At 39.0% G+C, this 20,451-nt stretch overlaps 2 protein-coding genes across 7 annotated transcripts; both read left to right on the top strand.

The window, feature by feature from the left end:
- The first annotated feature begins 7,554 nt into the window (after positions 1–7,554).
- LOC103973941 (chlorophyll a-b binding protein 13, chloroplastic) lies at positions 7,555–8,727 on the top strand. Its single transcript, XM_009388619.3, has 3 exons — positions 7,555–7,720; positions 7,807–7,968; positions 8,055–8,727. The coding sequence occupies exons 1-3, from the start codon at positions 7,607–7,609 to the stop codon at positions 8,562–8,564; spliced, it is 786 nt and encodes a 261-aa protein (XP_009386894.1). The 5' UTR covers positions 7,555–7,606; the 3' UTR covers positions 8,565–8,727.
- Positions 8,728–10,274: 1,547 nt separating this feature from the next.
- On the top strand, positions 10,275–18,472 carry LOC103973940 (protein ULTRAPETALA 1). Of its 6 annotated transcripts, none has more exons than XM_009388618.3 (5): positions 10,275–10,526; positions 10,610–10,653; positions 10,900–11,184; positions 13,875–14,199; positions 18,035–18,472. In XM_009388618.3, exons 3-5 carry the CDS (start codon positions 10,977–10,979, stop codon positions 18,207–18,209), a joined length of 708 nt encoding a protein of 235 aa, XP_009386893.2. In that variant the 5' UTR covers positions 10,275–10,526; positions 10,610–10,653; positions 10,900–10,976; the 3' UTR covers positions 18,210–18,472. The 6 variants fall into 6 exon arrangements, with proteins under 6 accessions (XP_009386893.2, XP_018677177.2, XP_064982481.1 ...); XM_018821632.2 differs by having other exon boundaries at positions 10,610–10,718; XM_065126409.1 differs by having other exon boundaries at positions 10,610–10,725.
- The last annotated feature ends 1,979 nt before the right edge of the window (positions 18,473–20,451 follow it).

Below are 20,451 nucleotides of genomic sequence, written 5' to 3'. Positions count from 1 at the left end.
GAATGCCACTTGAGCGATGACTCAAGTGATGAGGACAATGATGAACAAACCAACCTTCCAAAGAACAGGAAGGATTTGGGACATAGAACATTTGAAGACCACTCGAGCATAAGCTCAAGTGATGGTGAACTTAAAATGAAACGAAAATTAAAAAGCAAAAAGAATGGAACTACTTGCTTTAAACGCAAGAAGAAGAACAAAAATTGGGATGAATCGAGCTCCTCCGAAGAAGAGAAAGTCAACAAAAGCAAGGCGGCAAACTACGCCTTAACGGCCTACAATGATGAGGTAATCGAAATCCCCCTAATTTACTTCGAAATTACATGATGCTTTTCATGATGCACTTTTCTTTTTCTTTAAATTTTGTTGAAAATTATATTTTTAATAATTTAACAATGAAAATGCAAAAATATGATCATGCTTGTAATCTTGAAAATGATAATGAAAATTGCATGTCTTATGTTAATGCAAGATAGAAATCTAATGATTTTACACCTAGTGAGATTAATCTTATACAAGCAAGAATGTATATTTTGATGATTTTCATATTGCTTTTCAATGACGATACATGGCTTTTGTCTGGAAGGCTTGATATTTTTCATTATCTTTGTTTATTAAATATAATGTATGGTTTTGACATAAGAATAAAGATTTGAGCATGCTATTATAAAGTCAATCATAAATTAAAATTAAAGAAGTTTTAGGCATTTATAAGAATCATTCAAAATTATCTTCAATGAAACCTTGCTTAATGTTGCAATGAAAATATTAAAGTTATACTTGATGATTTCAGATTTGACAAATGCTACACTTTAAATATGAATCATTCTTCAATCAGATTAAATGCTTCAATCATTTTTCTAACTCTAGAGTTCTCGATTTTGGTGAAATACAAGTGATAAATTCATTTATGATATCTTGTAAATCACTTGAATTATGAATGAGTTTTTCTTTTTTATGATGTGTTAAAAGAATCACTTAAAAAGAAAATGTTTTTCCCATTTTATCGAGATTAATGATTTCATGATATTATGTGAATCTCGAAACTAATTTTAATGAAATAGTAATAACGTTATTCATGTTATGAATCTTAAAAATGATAATATGCTTCATGTGATAATATGAATACATGAAACACTTATGATATTCTGTGTATTCATAAAATATTTATCTCATCATCCAATAACTCTTCTTGATATTCCTTATGAGATGAAATGAAATACAAATGAGGAGTTAATGATCATGCATAATAGGATGTAATGAATTCTAGATACCATCGTTTGAATATCTATGATCATGCTGCCAAAATGATGTATCATGAATGCTTGAATATCATGTTTGATATGCTCATGATGATGATTGATTTTTCGGTATCATGCATAAATTTTTTGAAATGTAATGTTAATAAATTTGTGCATTGAAACTATAATGATGCACAAATAAGAATGATTACTTACCTTTGTCATGATTTAGAAATTGATGTAAAGGGTTTTTCCCTTGTTGACAATGACAAAGGGGGAGATAGCTAGTTTGCACAAGTCAAGAAGATGCAAAAACTTGATTGCCAGCTTGCCTATCGTAAGTAGCAAAGATTGCTAACTTGCTTATTTCAAGAAGCAAAAGTTGTCTTCTTGAACATCACCATCTTGAATATCTCAAGAAGCAAGACTTGCAACTTGCACATTACAATAGGAAGCAATAATCATGAGCCTACACAAGAAAGTTATCTTGCATTTGCTTTCAAAGTTTTTTGCTAGCTTGTATATTGTGAAACTTGTACATCGTAAAAATTGCTAGCTCGTAGTCTAAAGAGAAGCGAAAAGCTCCTATCTCAAAAGAAGCAAATGTGCTATCTTGCCTATCTCAAGAGGCAAAAATGCTAACTTGCACTTCTAGCAAAACTTGACAAATTTGCATATATCAAGAAGCAAGAGTTGCTTTCTTGAACATCTCTAGTTTGCTAGCTTGCATGATATAGAACTTGCTATCTTGAACATTACCAAAAGTGCTATCTTATATGTTATAAAACTTGAATATCTAAAACTTGATAGCATGAATGTCCTAAGCATGATATAACACCTGCTAAATCTTCTAGCTCCAAGATTGCATGATGATAAAACTTGATACTATGTTTTTCATGCAAAGAGAAGAACCAATATCACACACAAACACTTGATTATAGTACTTCTCCTTTTTGTTGATGACAAAGGGGGAGAAGTATGTTGATGACATGACATGTGATGCATAAGTTTATGCATAAGTTCATGTTGACGTGTTGCAAGTATTCATGATGAATATTGCAATGACTTGAATTCAGTTTGAATTCAAGGTTCTATCAATATGGCATATTGATAGGGGGAGTTTGTTTAAACTCCGGGAGTTAAGTTTAACTCCGTCATCAAGTAGTTGTCATCATCAAAAAGGGGGAGATTGTTGAATCTCGTATTTTGATGATGAAACTACTTGATATATGATTTAATCTGCGTTTTGAGTGACGCAGGATGCTTCGATCAGGATGAGACAATTAAAGCAGGAAAATCATGTTGTGCCGAAGGATCATGTCAGAAGATTGGACGTCGGGCCGGTGGATCGGTCGACGTATCGACAGAAGGCTTCGGGCCGTGGACTCGGGCATCGGGCCAAGAAGAGCGGGTATTGTGCCAAGGATATCGGAGTTGCGGAGTCAACTGGCCGATTGGGCAATAGGCTGCACGAGAGGACGATGCGCCGAAGAATCGGACGAAGCGTCGAGGGACCAATGACATGTCGGACAACTTGGTTAATTGCTTAGGATTAATTGTCTCGATCGAAGTTTTGATTTGGTGTGCAGGATTAACTACGATGAGAGTAAGACAAGCAGCAGGAGTTGCGCCGGAGTCAAGATCATGATCACGTTGGGAGTTCGAGAGTTCGACGGAAGTTCGGACGGTCGTCGGAGGTTCAGAGAGAACAGATCCGAGAAGTCCAGAAGCTTGCCAAGCGAAGCTCGTCGGAACTCGCCAAGTGGATCATCGCAAAGTCCAGGAGTATGCCGGATGTCCGCAGAAGGATCACCGAGGGTTATCGGTTGATCGACGGAAGTTGGCCGGAAACTCGCCGGAAGAAGCGATTGACGCATCGGAGCAAAGCTGCAGAAGTTGTCTTAGAGTTAATCGTAGTTAGCATGATGATTAAGCATGAAAATGGGAGGTGACCCCATTAGCTTAATCTTGGGGCAATTGGGCCCCTGAAAAGATTCAAAGTGGGTCGAATGGAGTGAACCATTCGGACCCTGATTGCACCAGGAGGTGCAACCGCCCCAGCCAGGAGGTGCAACCGCCTGGGCTGTGGGGTTGGGAGGTGCAACCGCCCCAGCCAGGAGGTGCAACCGCCAGGGCTGCGAGGCTGGGAGGTGCAACCGCCCCAGCCAAGAGGTTGCACCGCCAGAGCTCAAGTTCCGAGCTCTGCCAGGCGATGCAACCACCGAGCTCAGTCTTCGAGCTCTGGCAGAGAGGTGCATCAGCCTGAGCTCAGTCTCGAGCTCTGCCAGGTGATGCAATCACCGAGCTCAGTCTTCGAGCTCTGGCAGAGAGGTGGATCAGCCTGAGCTCAGCTTGGAGCTCTGCCAGGTGATGCAACCACCGAGCTCAGTTTCGAGCTCTGCCAGGTGATGCATTCACCAAGCTCAGTCTTCGAGCTCTGCCAGGTGATGCAACCATCGAGCTCAGTCTTCGAGCTCTGGCAGAGAGAAGCAATCGGCAGAGCTCAGTCTTCGAGCTCTGCCAGGCAGTGCCACCTCTCCAGTCGAGAGGTGCAACCGCCTGATCCCAGAATTCTGGGATTTGAACGATTTGATCGTTTTGAGCTCGAATTTTGAATTGGGTTGGGGCCTATAAATACCCCACCCATTCAGCACTGAAAAGATACAGACCTACACCGAAATCTTGATCTTTTCTGTGATTCTAAGAGCTCAAAAAGTGTTGTAAAGCCTTTAAGTCTCCTCCTTCTGTTCTTCAAGTTTTCAATTGTAAAGTGAGGAGAGAAAGGTCTGTAAAGGTTGTCTCCTAAGCCTATCAAAAGGAGAGAAACTGTAAAAGGGCAGTTAGCCTTCGCCCATTGAAGGAAGGCACCTAGTTGACGTCGGCAACCTCGTCGGTGGAGGAAGCCAAAAGTGGAGTAGGTCAAGGCTGACCGAACCACTCTAAATCTCTGGTTTGCGTTTATTTTCGAGCACTTTATCATTACTGCAAACCTCCTTCATTGCTACTGCTCTCTGCGCTTTCACGAACAAGTTCTAAGTGCTGTTCTTCCGAATCTGCATTCAGACGTAAATTCGTATTTTCATACATTACTGTTTACGTTTACGTTTGATTCTGCAGAACTGTCTTCCGTGCTTTTACGAACGAGCTTCTTTGCAGTTTACACTTACATTTTGATCCTATTGATAACTGCAAACTTTCCTCTACGATTTTACGAACGAGTTTCAGCATTCAGACGTAAATCGGCTTTCCTCGCTCAATCATCAGATTTCAGTTCACGTTTACGTCTTGATTTCAACTGCATACTGCCTTCTGCGAGTATACAAACAAGTTTCAAAGTTTAGACGTAAATCTGCGTTTAGACGTAAAACTGCGTTTAGACGTAAATCTGCGTTTAGACGTAAATCTGCGTTTAGACGTAAATCTGCGTTTAGACGTAAATCTGAGTTTAGACGTAAATCTGAGTTTAGACGTAAATCTGCGTTTAGACGTAAATCTGAGTTTAGACGTAAACTGCGCTTAGACGCAAAACTGCGCTTAGACGCAATCTGCGCTTAGACGCAAAACTGCGCTTAGACGCAATCTGCGCTTAGACGCAAACTGCACTTAGATACAAACTGAGAATTTGCTTTTGCATCATAATAGATTTTGAACGAACGCAGCTTTTGGTTTTTAATCGCTGTAAGATTTCCGCTGCACTAATTCACCCCCCCCCTCTTAGTGCTCTCGATCCTAACACCTCTCATATAATTCTAAAGTTTAGAATTCTATTTAAGGAGGAATGAGTACTTGTAAAAGATTATCTCCTAAACCTGTTAAAAGGAGAAGAGGGGTGTAAATGGATAATTGATCTTCGTCTGTTGAAAGAAGATCGTTTGTGGATGTCAATGACCTCGACGTAAGAGGAATCGGGAGTGGATTTAAGTCACGATGATCGAACCATTATAAAAATATGGTTTGCATTTACTTCTTACTATTTACCTTCGTTGCAAACTATTTTACTTTCACTACGCTTCCGTATGCTTTCAAGTTCAACATCTTTCCGAAACGATTTTATCGAACAAGATTTTTGACTCAATGTGATTTTTATCGCTGCACTAATTCACCCCTCTCTTTTAGTACCGACTTGATCCTAACATTCATCATGATCCGACTCTCATTACATAGATCCAAGGATATCATAATATATATCCAGATAATATGTGAGAAAAAACTAGTGATAATAAGCAAAGATATTATCGTTGCATATCACAAGTGCCATTACTTATGTGATTGGCTTGTAAGGAACTTATACTAACAAAAAGTGTATTGCTCTCTCCACCATAGAGGTAAAATATATTATTGCTATAGAGGTTTGCAAAGAAATATTATGGATAAAAGAATTCTTATAAGAATTGAGGTTGAAATAAGAAAACTATGTAGTGCATTGTGATAGCCAAAGCACCATCCATTTGTATAAGAACTTAACTTTCCAATCCAAGTCAAATCATATAGATATCATATACCATTCAAAATGTACTTGAATATAAGTAGTTGCAACTATAGAAAATTCATACAAACAATAATAGAGCAAACATATTGACAAAGACCTTACTAAAAGAAAGATACGAGATATGTCAACAGCTAGTCGGCATGACTTCACATTGAGAAGTCACGGGACAGTCTCTCTTATGAGTTGAAGGGGGAGGGGGCTTTAGTAACCCACAACCCACTTTTTTCTAACTTAAACCCTAACTCATAGGTGTGGCAACTATGGTAGAAAAAAGAAGGCACCAGTGATTGTGAACTTGACTAAAAAATTACAGTAACATGGTTAAAAAAAAAGAAGAAAAGAGTAGAAAAATAAGAGAAGAAGGAAAGATAAGAAGACAAGGATAACGGTTGTTCTTAATCATTCAAACAGTACTATCGTCTCATATTATATCAAATTTACAATGGATTCTTGCTGTGATTACTTGAAGAGATTTTGGATATTGTGCATGGTGACATAATTCTTATATCTCAGTTATTCTCTTGTGATTGTTGTTTGGATTTTGAGCAAGAGATTCTGATATTTATATATTCATTATTAATAGAAGATTTTATCTAATTTATCATGTAATTTTTACTTTTCACGGAGTTTTTCATATAAATTATCCTATTTGTTTATGATTTCTATTTAATTCCATTATACTTGTATTTATTCGTATATAAATTTTTTTTTTTATCCGATCATGATTTCTAGTACCAACTCGTAACATCATTCATACAAAAGAAGTTTAACCTTCGGAATAGCATATGCAGACACCGTTACCGTTGAGAACTGTCATTCAGGTACGCTCGGTTCTGATTGCAGTGTCTAATGTGTTGGAACTTCTTGGGAGATATGTGCCTCTTGTAGAATACATCAAGATAACATCAAGGAAAGGACTCCGGCAATTCTTTTAACTCATTCCATCCTTCTATTTCACTGCGAAGTATGGAGATCAAGGTTGGATGATTACGCTGACATCTCTGTTAGGATTGACCATTGGTTATCTTACGGTTTGTGTTCTTACTGAAGCACCGAAAGGATCCGAGGGTGGTGAACCTGAGATTTGTGTCTTCCAGTTTCTCTTTTGCTTTCAAGATTTGACAATATAGTTTCAGCATCTGTTAGGAATGACCAAATATAATCACAGTAAGTTTCTTTGTCTGGACCAGAGCAAAATGCCTTGGGAAACTTGCTTGTGTTCTTTCTTTTAGCTGGTATATTCTCTGGGGTGGCCCTTTATTGGCTCTGGTTCAAAGGCAAGGGCTGGTGATGCTATATAGATTATGATGCAGCTCAGTATCTGTACATGGATCATGATGTCTCCCGTTGCCTTATTGCAGCTGAATGATTGATTCTGTTGTTGACTTGATGAACACGAAACACAATTGCAAGTGTTCTTATTCTCTCATCCACTTTAATATCATGATTGACTTTCAAGTGTCGACTATACTTTAATATCATGCATGACCACTGCAAGCACGAATCTTTCGAACCAAATAAGCATTGGGGATCCAAGATTCCTAGAGGAATCTTTTGCAGAGATTCTTCGTAGATACGAAGCAGGAGTCAAGCCAACATCAATTAGGACCGGCCCAACACATACATAAGAGAGAAATCTGTGATGACTGGTTATGATGGCCAGAAGATAACACTTGGATTGTGTGAAATGAGCTGTGGATATGCTTCGAATCCTTGTGAGATCTCTTATTGGTCCGAACAAAATCCTGAAATCTCCACCTCACGCTTCTGTCCGAACTGCTCACCACTCCTTTCTCTTTCCGTCCCTTACATACCGTCCTTGGGATCCATTCCTTTCCATCCATCTCTCGGCTCTTGAGCTCTACCAGCAGCAGACATGGCGTCCTCCACTGTTGTTACTCCGACCCGGTTCCTCGGCCAAACCCGGACTTCAACAAGCGCCAACCCTCTCAGGGATGTCGTCGCCATGGGAAGAGGAAGGATCACCATGGTAAGCGAGCGTGCTTTTGCTTTCCTCAAGCAGAATAGTAGGAATCTTCTTACTGTGTTTTGTTGTGGTGCGCAAATCCACACCAGGGGAATGAACTGTGGTACGGACCAGACCGCGTCAAGTACTTGGGACCCTTCTCAGCTCAGACGCCGTCCTACCTCAGGGGCGAGTTCCCCGGCGACTACGGTTGGGACACCGCCGGGCTCTCCGCCGACCCCGAAGCCTTTGCGAGGAACAGAGCTCTGGAGGTACCACCAACTGCTCTACTGATGTGACTGCAGTTAAGCGGCGATTAGTTCTCATCTCACTTACCTTCCTCATGGTGTGGGTTCAGGTGATCCATGGCAGGTGGGCGATGCTGGGGGCGCTGGGCTGCATCACCCCGGAGGTCCTGGAGAAGTGGCTGAAGGTGGACTTCAAGGAGCCCGTGTGGTTCAAAGCAGGGGCGCAGATCTTCTCGGAAGGCGGGCTCGACTACCTCGGCAACCCCAACCTCGTTCACGCCCAGAGCATACTGGCAGTGCTGGGGTTCCAGGTCGTGCTCATGGGCTTGGTGGAGGGTTTCCGCATCAACGGACTCGCCGGAGTCGGGGAGGGCAACGACCTGTACCCCGGCGGCACCTACTTCGACCCCCTCGGCCTCGCCGACGACCCCGTCACCTTCGCCGAGCTCAAGGTGAAGGAGATCAAGAACGGGAGGCTGGCGATGTTCTCCATGTTTGGGTTCTTCGTGCAGGCGATCGTGACGGGGAAGGGGCCGCTGGAGAACCTCTTGGATCACCTCGACAACCCTGTCACAAACAATGCCTGGGTTTATGCCACCAAGTTCGTGCCAGGCTCCTAAATCTCCCTCGCCATCGATTGCAAGAACAAGAGAAATGTGCATGCTGCATGCTTGCTGTATGTAGGAGAAGCTATTGATTGCTGTGTATTGCTGCTACATTTAGGATGTTCTCTAATCATACCTCTCAATTCACTCGTTCTCTGCAGAACCTGCTCAACTTTCATTCTTGCATGTCCCTAACATATTTGAGTTCTGGATATAAGCTAAACGTTAAGTTTTTGAGGGATATGTATGCCATTGTATGATTTGGCAGGGATATCCACAGTATAATTTCTATATCATGACATTGATTCATAAGGCTTCTCTTTTTCTCTCTGCGTTTGACAAGTATATCATACTATTGATTCATGTCCTCGCTCACTCGACATGTTCGCCGAGATGGCATTCACATGGCAAGTCGGAGGTTCCATTGCATTGTTTCTTCCTTTGTCTAAAGAAGAGTACTTGTCTTTTGGACGTGGAGATTTCTGTCCCCAACAAGAACCTCTATTTGTTCGCCATGGCAATGTTAAAAGTTGCATCGTCCTTTCTCTCAACGACATGCATGCAAGAAAGCATTTTTGGGAATGTTAAGAGCTTGTAGTGCTGGCCACGTACTGAAATGTAGCCTACAGTTGCATGCAGTTACTTATTTTACTCTTGCAACTTGGTGCGTAATGCAATGAACTCCATCAGTAGTACGGACAACAGTACTACTGTCTTCATGTTCCGTTCTTGGTACTTCCCGGCCATATTAGTCTGCTAATTCAAGTGTCAATCAAAATCTCACATTCACTCTTCTGGGTTGTGGTCGCATACTATGTTTTTCTAACTTGTCTTCACCTTCTGGTTCAACTTTGGTGGGTTGCAATAACATTGTTGAGAAACCTGTAAGCTAATTAATTGTTCAGATTTCAATGCATGCGTGCATGATGTAGGGAATCCTACCAATTGAAGCACTGTATGCTCTTTGAACAAGGAGTTGATCTTTGTAAGGAAATGACAAGTGGAGAAGTGAGCTTTGAGAAGTTGTGGCCAGTAGGAACTACATGAAGTAAGGAAGGCATTTCATGGAAGGCATGCATTGAGAAATCAAGCACTCTAGTTTTGCAGAGCTGAGTTTGAAAGTGTCCTCATGATGATTGTTGCCATTTCATTTTAGCACCATACCTTTTCTATAAGAGAATCTACGATACTGTTCCACCAAGTGTTGTGATGTCTGTATGAAAAAGGAGAAGCTTTGTTCCAAATAAAACATATGTATCCTCTTTGATTGGTGTTCATGGAAAGTGTTCAGCACTGAAAGGATGAACAGGATGAAGAGTTTGGACCATCAGAGGGGGAGAGGGGTAACATGAGCTGCTGCTGCACCAATAGGCCATGGGATGCACTTGAAAGGAATAAAGCCAACCTCTTCTGCTGTGGCTCAAAATCCAAGTACGATACCTGGACAAAGGCATCAGCAACATACCGCAGGCAATTGGAGGGAGAAACAAGTACACCCTTTTGTTCAGCTGCTTTACTTTCGATTTCATTTCCCTCTTCTTTCTTTCTTCAATCTTTGTTCTTTCTGTACAACAACAAACGCTTGTGAATGTGTGATGAAATGTGATATATATATATATATATATATATATATATATATATATATATATATATATATATATATAATATTATTGTTCATGTCATGTCATGCACGAGTGACAGAGCGCTTCTGCTTACTGATGCCGATGCCAGCTCACATTAGGCCGCTTGCGGTATTCCCAAAGTGTCCCTCCGCCTCCTGCTCCGGTCCTCTTTGTTATGAAACGATTCTCTCTCGCGCGTTCAATCTCCTCCAGATTTATCGCTTTCTGGGTAGGCTTTGAAGGAGATGATGGTGGGATTGGCTCTGCGGATTGAGGAGCAGTTCACGGAGACGAGAGAGAGGATTTTTAGCCTTCGATAGGAAAGCTATGTGCCTATATTGTTCTCAGAGGAGAGGTGCGAGAGCCGTATCCCTTTTCCCATCGGTTTATCAGGGGAGGAGCATGTGAGACGTTGTTGCTTTCGATGGTTCCTTGCAGGGTCTCGCGTGTTGCCGTGCCGCAGTAACTCTCCGGTCGGAAAGGTGACGCCTTTGGTACTCTTTGTGCCTCTTTTTCTGTGAGCCACTGCTTCCGACGAGGTTTACAGGTCACTAGTGCGTCTCCTTTGACTTCTCGACGTCGACTCCTCTTAGAATCCTAGATTTCCCCTGTATATCCTCTAAAAGCCGTCTTTTTGTTCTCCTTCTATTGATTGCATTTGGGTAATTCTTTTCGTTTTGTTTCGTATGTCTCAAAGCGCCTGAAGGCCATCTTGGTTCTTGTCTCAGCTTCTTCTCACGGTTTTAGCGCTTAAAAGAGTTATCTTTACGAGGTTTTGGTGAGGTTCCCCGACAGAGAGAGCGAGATGGCCGGTGGTCAGGGAAAAGATGCCGCCTTTTTGTTTGCAGACGAGGAGCTGATCGGGATGACCGAGTTGAAGAAAGGCGCCGACTTTGTTGAGGTGATGTGCGGGTGCACGAGCCACCGGTATGGCGACGCTGTCGGGCGGCTTAGGGTTTTCGCCTCCGGTGATCTCCTGATCAGCTGTGAATGCACGCCGGGCTGTGAGGAAGGTGAGTCGGATCGTTTGATGCAACGACTCTTGATCGGTCTGGATGCCTCGTAAATGTTGTCATGGCGACTAAGATAATGGTGATGATTTCATGTTCTTGATGTTCGGCTTTCTTGGAAAAAGGAGGATCTGGTCTTCATAGCACCTGTTTGATTCAGGACTATGCTTGTTGTCTTACAATCAGATTATCATGTCCTCATCATTGAAATAGTTAGTTCTTTGTTACATGCAAGTTGTCCCTTCCCTCGTTCATCTAGACTTATCCACATTTGCATGCAAGTCAAACTGTCCCTTTAGTACTTGGCACGTCTCCTTTGTGCCTATTTTAGATTTCCTGTTTGTTTGTGATTTTTCAGATCTATTTTATCCAGAATTACATCATTGTGTCCTGTGATTGCTGGTCTTATGTTGCTCCTCCTTGTTTTCATTTTTGGAGTTATGCTTCTATGTTAAAAAATGTTGGTTTCTCATGCTTGATGATAAATATATATCGAGTGCTCACCTGAATGATCACTGATAGTGTGTCTTTTGTTTAATATGTTTCTCTAGAGGATCCTCTTTATGTGTTTTTTTGGTTGCATTATCTTCTGCTGAATGTTAAAGTTGAACTAGTTTTGTTAGTTTGAGCTAATGTTCATCAATGCTTTTCTTGGAATAGTAGCTGAATTGTTGCATCCTACTTCGAACCGTTTGGTCTTGCTATTATAAGAAGCTTGAATTAATGACGGGTATCGACCTCTGTTCTTTAAAAAAATTATTTTGACGATCTGATATCATAAACTTTAGTGGGATTAGTATAATTGATGTACTAGCTCCCTTTTGTTTTGTTGGTGATGTCAGCCATTGAATATTGTCATTGTCGCCATCTTCACAAGGCAAGCAAAACATCTTCTCCAAGAAGTGTCTATATCTCAAGGCCTTTGCAACCCTTTCTTGCAGCAGCATTGTAAGGAATAATTATCAGATCTGGAATTATAAGTTAATTTGATCTGAATTTTGTACCTTGTTTGCTATATACTTGCCTTCATGAGATTTTCATCTTCCTGGTCTTTGGTGGTCTGTCAATTAGTTTAGTTCTTGATTTTGATATTTTGAAATGTTTCTGCATAATTCTTTTACGTTAGTAAAGAAATTAGATATCTGTAAGTTATTCGTGTGAAGGTGTTGATTTACTTACAAGTTTGCTTTCATTCCTTTTTAACAGTATAATTGAAATGTCACAAAAGAACCATCAACGTAACTAAAGATCTTAATATGCCAATATTTGCATGTATCAAACACTAAGTCAGGGGTGAAAATGGATCTAGAAGAGATTGGATAGTTTTAGGTATCAAGAGGATACTAAATTCTACAACCAACTTTGTTTAAACTTGATATGAGTATGAACTGGATGTATGACAAATACAATTCAAATAGAATCTGAGGCAGATGTAGTTGGGAATACCAGATCTAGAATCATAGTTCAAAATCACTTCTGGACTGGTATGTACTGAGCGGTATTTAACTGTCAAATATTGAATCAGCATGCAGACTATATTTTTTTTCACTCAGTCTATGTGGGTTTCAGGGTTATCATCTGTCTGATACCTCAGCTCCTCCTCCTCTCATCTTCTCAGTGTTGACCAATATGTGGATATACCATGTCTTCTTATGCTGATTTGTGTCAGATCCATACCGGTCCCTAGCTGGACATACGGATACCGATACCAAAAGTTCGAACCATACCTAGAATAATGTGAAACAAGTAATTAAGAAATTAATTAAAGGTGAAAAATTATAGAAGCATGAGAAATATATATATATATATATATATATATATATATATATATATATATATATATATATCAAGTAGCATATTTTCTTAATTTATTATATGTAAATTTGGAACTTTTAGTATATTTAGATAGTCAGATATTCAGATTGTTTGGAACTCAACTCATATCCATATCTATGTCCAGAAGATTTTGTATATGAATATGTGATGATTGATGACTAGATCTTGTGTAACCATGTCAGGTTCCTCCGGACACGGAAATGGATTTAGATGGATACATTTCACCACTACATGAAATAGCTGTACACTACTTTGCTAGCTAAACAGGATAAATTTATTTTATTTCCCTTTTATCTTTTTCAAAATTTCCTGATTAAGTACTGTTAGTTCAGGTGAAACAATCTGGTTATGCATAAAAGCCACCCTAGATGGGAGGCTATCAATGTGTTAAGGCTCTTAGAGAACAAGAATAGAATGAGAGAGTCCATACTTCCTCAAAAGATGGAATTCTTGAAATTAGTAATTATTGCTGAAACATGCATATCTTGTACAGATGTATCGTAACAGTTCTGCTTCTAATTATCTGAATGATGCAATGGACTTCTCCTCAGCCATGATCTGTGAATCTGTCTTTGGATTTCTCCTCTTGTTTCTTACATGGAGAATGCCTATGATTGCCTAAGGATTTCCTTATTGGATAATTGTATAATTATATATAATAGAATCTACCATGCTGATGTTAAGTAAGATATAGCTTTTATAAATATTAGTTGTAACTTGTAAGCATCATGGAAAATGTCAGGAATCGAAAGTTTATGCATCTGAGGCTTCTAGTTCTGATATATAATGTATTTAATCTCCAATATCAACTTTGTATACCATGTACCTGTTTGCTGACTGTTCATAATTATAATCAGATAAGTTGACACCAGCTGCGTTTGAGAAGCATTCTGGGCGGGAGACTGCAAGAAAATGGAAAAACAATGTGTGGATCATTATCAAAGGAGACAAGGTTCCACTTTCAAAGACTGTGCTGCTTAAGTACTACAACCAGGCATCAAAGGCTGCTAATGGCTCTCATAAAGGTCCCAATGGACGGCCATTTCACCGTGATGAATTTGTCTCCTGTAAAAGATGTAACAAAGAGCGTAGATTTCGCTTACGTACTAAAGATGAATATCGCAATTATCATGATGCTGTGAGGAATCCAAATTGGGAATGTTCTAACTTGACGTTTGACAGGTGAAATTCTCCTTTTTTGCATATGGCTACTGCCTTCTGACAATTTTGATTTCTTGGTCTGCTATGGAAGAGAAAGATTCTGTTAACCAATGCCTAGTGAGCTTTTGAATGTTAAACAGATTGTGTTAGTAGCCTTTTTAAAAGCAAATTTCTTAGTACTTATCCTGCTCCTTTTGCAAGTTTTGCATGATTGATAGACATTCTGTGGGATACATGAGAGATGATATGACTGCTTTTGCACATGCAATTTCATCTCACTTAAAAGCTCAATGTTCTTGATAAACCAAGCTGAACTACTTTCTGTCTCACTCTTTGTGACTTATTTCATTGTCTTTCTATCTCACGAAATAGTTTTATATATGCTTCTTAATCTCTTACTGGAAATATAGAATTGACAATACTCTGATCTCCATTATTTTCTTTTAACTTTTTTCTTCACCAATTCTTTGGATCAAGTGAACAAATTCTCTTGCTCTTCTGAAAACTTATTTAATAATTGGTACTTAAATTATTGTGGTAGAATGGATTTTCTTTTGTTGTCTTTGAAACAAAAAAGCATCTAGGAAAACTGTTCGAATGATGATTAAAGCATTTTCATGCATAACTATTGGTCTCATGACCATCAACAAGCTAGTAAGTCCTTTTGATTTGTTTTCTGCACCTAATTGCTTTTTAAAACTTGATTAAGATGCTAATGTCAAATACCCAATGGCAATTGTTGTGCGAGGTGCTCGCTAGCATATAGGCATGCCAGGACAAGTAAATTCCCTTATTTATCCATGTGGTCATACTTATCTGTTGAGCTTTAATTGGTTGATGTGCAATGCTTTCTTGATATTGATTGTCAACAATTTAGTAGATAGGTAAAATAACTTGCTGATATTGGTTCATGGAACATGTTATTTATATGGTAGACTTAGATAAACAGTCTTGCTATGCATTTTACACTTGATGATTGCTATACAACTCATATCAGTACTTAGTATTAGGTTCTAAGTGTGTAGAAGGCAATGATTCCCTTAAATTGTGTAGCATGTAGGTGAGAAAAGGATTAGATTATCATAGCCTATCATATTGAGTGCTATTTTTCAACTTTGCTGCATCATCCAATGTAATATTTGTGTTGAATTATGATTTCCTTTCAAGACCCATGTTTCTCATTAAGTAATGTTGTCCATACTTCCCAAAAATAAAATATTAATCGCTAGGTGTCTGTTTTGTTCATTTTTAACATATCATAACATGTTTAGTAAAAATTCTTAGTCTTCTTTACTTCGTAGGGATAGTATATCTTCAATTTAATTACATATTGATTGTCATGACTCCACTTATAGGATAATCATGTCAACTTATAAGTTAAAGTTAATAATAGTACTCACATCAGACCCTTATAAATCAATTTTAGTTGTACCCAGTTCCGATGTGGGACTAATTGAGGTGTTACAAACTCTCATACTTAAGAGCTTTGACGTTCTCATTAAAACCCAGCATAACCCCTATCAAACCCTATCATTGTGCATGTAAGGTATAGTCTAATGGTGGCTCCATATCGTGATGAGCAATGATTTAAAAAGCACTAGGCGCCAAGGTCCAAAAACGCCAGAGGCGCTAGGCGCTCGCCCGAGCAAAGCGAGGCGCTAAAATATAAAAATATATAATATAATTAACAACATTAAAATCAAAATAATATATTATTAATCTATTAACAGTATTGAAAATTAATCATTTCAAAATTCAAATAAACTTAATATTAAGAGTATACTGTATACTGAGCCTGACGGAGAAACGAGGAAGCAACGGCGAGCGGCGGCAACGGCGAGCGACGGCAGCAGCAACAACGAGCGACGGCAGTGGCAGCGGCAGCGGGGAAGGGAAAGGGAGCGGGAGGCGCGAACAACGGGAGGGCTCGCGAGCAGCGGGAAGGCTCGCGGGAGGCGCGAGCGGCGGGAGGGCTCGCGGGAGGCGCGAGCGGCGGGAGGGCTCGCGGGAGTCGCGAGCGGCGGGAGGGCTCGCGGGAGTCGCGAGCGGCGGGAGGGCTCGCGGGAGTCGCGAGCAGCGGGAGGGCTCGCGGGAGTCACGAGCAGCGGGAAGGCTCGCGGGAGGTGCGAGCAGCGACAGCGACGAGCAGTAGCAGCGGGAGCAGGAACGACGAGCAGCGAGATCGGGAGCGACAGCGGCAGCGGGTTAGGGTTGGGTAAGGGTTAGGGTTGGGTAAGGGTTATATTGGTTTAGTTGGTTTGATTGAACCAACTAACAATCGAACCAGGACCGAACCAGACCTAAAATCCTAGTTCGGTCACTTGGTTTACCCAGGCGCTCGCCCGAAGCGCCCAGCGCCTGGGCTCGGGCGAGCGCACAGGCGGCGCTTATTTGAAGCGCGCCGCCTGGGACATTAGCAAGGCGCTCGGGCCTCGCCTCGCCTCGCCCGAGCACCTAAGCGAGCGCCCGAGCGCCTCTTTTAATCATTGGTGATGAGTCCTCTGACTCCATCCGCGAATAGTCTTATCCTACTTGAGCAACCTCACCATGCTCCAGTACTAAGTCAACCCTGATACCAATTGTCATGACCCGGTCTGATGAGATAACTGTCTTGTCAACTTCTTTTGGCTCAAACCACTAATTAAAATGCTCAACCTGAAATTAATAACTCTCATCAGACCATGAAAAATTAGTCTTAATCTTGTTCACTTCCGATGTGAGACTAATTAGGATGTTATATTGATAATATCAGTTTTATTACTATGTGCTTGATAAGACATTTGGAGGTCAACTAATTGAAAGAGATACATTTGACAGAGAATAGATGTCACAGCCAAATAGTTGATCTTTGTCCATGCTACTCTTCATTTACTCAATATTCCCTTGCTGTTTCATGTGCTAAAAACATGGATCACGGGAAAATTAATTGGGAGGCTTTCAGTAACTAACTTAAGGTTATAAATTACTAAAGTAAATATGGTTGCAGTGGAACTTTAATGCATCTTTGTTTCTTGCAAGTTCATGTGGTCATAAAATGTTTCATGAGGATGCTCTTGATGCATAAAGCATTGCAATTTTATGGCACTATTAATTAATCAAGTAGAGAAGGCTTAGACATACCATTTTAACTACCATTTCCTCGTACTTGAGATGACTGCCTTTGTTCATAGCAATTCTAGAGGACCTATGGGAGTATTAACTGTAAGCATTGACTTTGTACTTTGCAATTTGAGGTCAACCTTATCATTTCCTTTTTCTCTAGTTTAATGTTGCTTGTACTGTTAAAATTTACATTCTCTTTTTCACTCCTTTTATCACTGATAAATTCAGGTCTTTCCATAGGGTTTTACAATGGTGTATTCCTTTTCATTAACTGTTATTTAGTTGTCCTTTTCCTAGAGGGTCATATACGATGGGAAGATTGAGTCGCCTCAGTTACATTTCTATTTTTCTTGAAAACTTCTGTAGCATGAAAATTGGTGGGTCATCATGCAGTAAACAACTTTTGGTTTATAACTTTGTATTCGCTTAGTATCAAACAAAATTGGGTTAAGCCACTACAATTTGGAATTGGAATAAATAGTTTGCCATATCACCCAATTCTGATATGATTCAAGAGATCTAAATTGAATATTCAAGGCCAACCTGATTTTGGCCGATTTCTCGGACTTCCAAGTTAGAATTTAGTCAGAATTAGCTCGAATCAACCTGGTACATATTTTATTTTTATCTTGTGTATTTAAGTTAGATTCCCCATATATTATGAATGTCTGATGTAATGATGTTATCTATTTGCAATTTTTAATCTATTGAGAATTTTTTTGATAGCTTGTTACCTTTTTATCCCATGCATCAGAGCCACCTGCGATGACGAAGAGGAGCGAGCAAGCCGTAAGGTCCTCAGGGGATGTTCACGTTCTCCATCCTGTAGAGGATGCACCACATGCGTATGTTTCGGATGTGAGAACTGCCGTTTCTCAGATTGCAGCTGTCAGACCTGCATCGATTACACACGCAATTCTAAAATCTAAGCTTGTTCGATGGAGAACTATTTATCCTCCATGGGTGATTGCATAATTGTGTTATCAATGCAGGTATTTTGATGCAGACCTGAAACCCTCAATCATAAGGTTCAAAATTTTGACAATCCCATCAATGGGGCTTTCTATGTTTCCTTTTCCTCCACCCCACTTCTTCCATTTGAAACATTGCTTATAGATGAAGATGGTGGAAGCTATGAATAAGTGACATGGAAAACTTTTAAAGGCATATCTATTATTTTCGTACGATTTAATTTTTCTCTTAATCCATGATCATATGTATCCTTTCTTTACTTAATTTTGAATTGCATGAGAATATTAGACTGAGATAGCAAGCTGTTTGCGTCTGATGACTCTACAGAATAATCCAATATTTGTCTTCATTTGGAGATTTGCAGCAGCTGCATCAGTTGTCTCATCTCAGAAATGCTGCTATAGGTTGAAGGAGGGTTTAGGCCTCCCATCGTGATCACCAACACAAGCTTGGCTAAATCCTGATCATCATACTTCAGTTGGTTTAAACCTTGAAGTTTCGTTTTACAACCTAACTAACATATCATAGATGGTGCTCGAGTTTATACAATGGGATCAAAATTTGTTGACCATAAAGGAAAAAAAATTGCAAAGAAGCTTTATGGATCAGGTCACTGATGTGGAGTTTAGCATGTGCTCTGTTTGGGACACACAGGGTTTGCAGTTGCAGTGACATGATGTTGAAGATGACAGGGTAGTTTATTGAAAAAATGCTCCTGGGTTTTGATCGGATGGAATCGTCACAATTGATGAGATATTTTTTTAAAACAAAATTTGATAATATCCTTAATTGGGCTGTTTCAAGTTTGATAGATTCGTGATTCGTGGGTTGGTTCAGTTTGGAATAGGGTCGATTCGGGTTTAAAAATATGTTACAATCGAGTTACACTTATTTATAGAATTTATTAAAAATATATTATTTTTATATAAATTTATTCTAAAATAATCATAAAATATAAAAATATTATATTTTTTGTTAAAATCATATTCTAGTATAATTCTCAAAGTTTTAATAATTAATTATCTAAAAATATCTTAAAATAAAAAATATTAATTTGAAAAATAAGTTAGTCGATATCGAAAATATAAAATAGGAAAGATAAGATTTTGTGATTAGTTTTATGATGAATTTATCTAAAAATTAATATATCTTTTAACATATTTTGTGAATAAGTGTAATTCGAATATAACACGAATGTAATTCAAGTGAAATAGTATTTTTAGATAATTTTACATAAAAATTAATATTTTTTTAAGGATAACTTAAGTTTTTATTTTTGGATGAATTTAGGAAAATTTTATATAAAAACTAATATATTTTTTAATGATAACTCAATTTTTTTAGTTTTATGATAAATTTAAGATTTTTTATATAAATTATATATATATATATATATATATATATATTTATATTTAATGCAATTCAAGTATAGCTCAAGTGTACATTGAGTGTAATGGGTTTTCTAGAAAAACTATGAGGTGAAGGTGTTGGATGAGGAAGGAAGGGAAGGAGCAATGGAGTAGAAGGAAATAAAATAATGGTGAGGGAGGTTAAAGGGAGAGAGGAGTAGGAGAAAACTGAGAAAGAGATGGAGTTAAGGTGGAGAAGGTAAGGATAATTTTAAAATATTAATAAGTAATCTAGGATTTAATTAAATTAACTAAATAATAAATATTTAATTAATCCATCTGATCCGGTTCATCTCAAGATAATCGATTCATTTAAAAATAATTGAATCAAGCCTAATCAAGAATTAATCATTATTTATTTAAAATATTTTGATTAAAAAAATATTCTTGGATAAAAAATCGAGTGCATCATATGATAAAAACCTGAGGGTTTTTTTTTTTTTTTTTTTTTTTATAAATTGCTCAAGAAATGGAAGTAATAGGCAAGAACAGACAAACAAAAGGGAAAAATCGCCACAGCTTGGACTGGATAAGGCACTAAAATGTACTCTTTAGGAGCTGCACGTTGACGACGGAAAAATCTAGAGCGAGCATCAACGCTGAAGAAAATGTGCAACATTAAATAGGAAACAAGAACCAAAATGAACACATCCTGATGATCATTTGTAAACTCACAGAAAATCATGAGTAAGGCCAAATAAAGAGAGCTTGCCAAAGATATATCTCCTAAGCAATATCCACGAAAATAAGCCACCATGCTTGCTGAAGCAAAAAGACCCTTTTTTATATA

Source organism: Musa acuminata, chromosome BXJ2-9, assembly GCF_036884655.1.
Source record: "Musa acuminata AAA Group cultivar baxijiao chromosome BXJ2-9, Cavendish_Baxijiao_AAA, whole genome shotgun sequence".
NCBI classification, from domain to species: domain Eukaryota; kingdom Viridiplantae; phylum Streptophyta; class Magnoliopsida; order Zingiberales; family Musaceae; genus Musa; species Musa acuminata.
The sequence above is the reverse complement of the archived record's forward strand: the minus strand, read 5'-3'. Positions and strand labels throughout refer to the sequence as shown.

Coding starts and splice junctions, on each gene's coding strand:
- LOC103973941 (XM_009388619.3), top strand. CDS start 7,607: ATGGCGTCCTCCACTGTTGTTACTCCGACCCGGTTCCTCGGCCAAACC. Junction 7,721..7,806: donor GAAGAGGAAGGATCACCATG/GTAAGCGAGCGT, acceptor AATCCACACCAG/GGGAATGAACTGTGGTACGG. Junction 7,969..8,054: donor CGAGGAACAGAGCTCTGGAG/GTACCACCAACT, acceptor GTGTGGGTTCAG/GTGATCCATGGCAGGTGGGC.
- LOC103973940 (XM_009388618.3), top strand. CDS start 10,977: ATGGCCGGTGGTCAGGGAAAAGATGCCGCCTTTTTGTTTGCAGACGAG. Junction 11,185..13,874: donor CACGCCGGGCTGTGAGGAAG/GTGAGTCGGATC, acceptor AATTATAATCAG/ATAAGTTGACACCAGCTGCG. Junction 14,200..18,034: donor TCTAACTTGACGTTTGACAG/GTGAAATTCTCC, acceptor CCCATGCATCAG/AGCCACCTGCGATGACGAAG.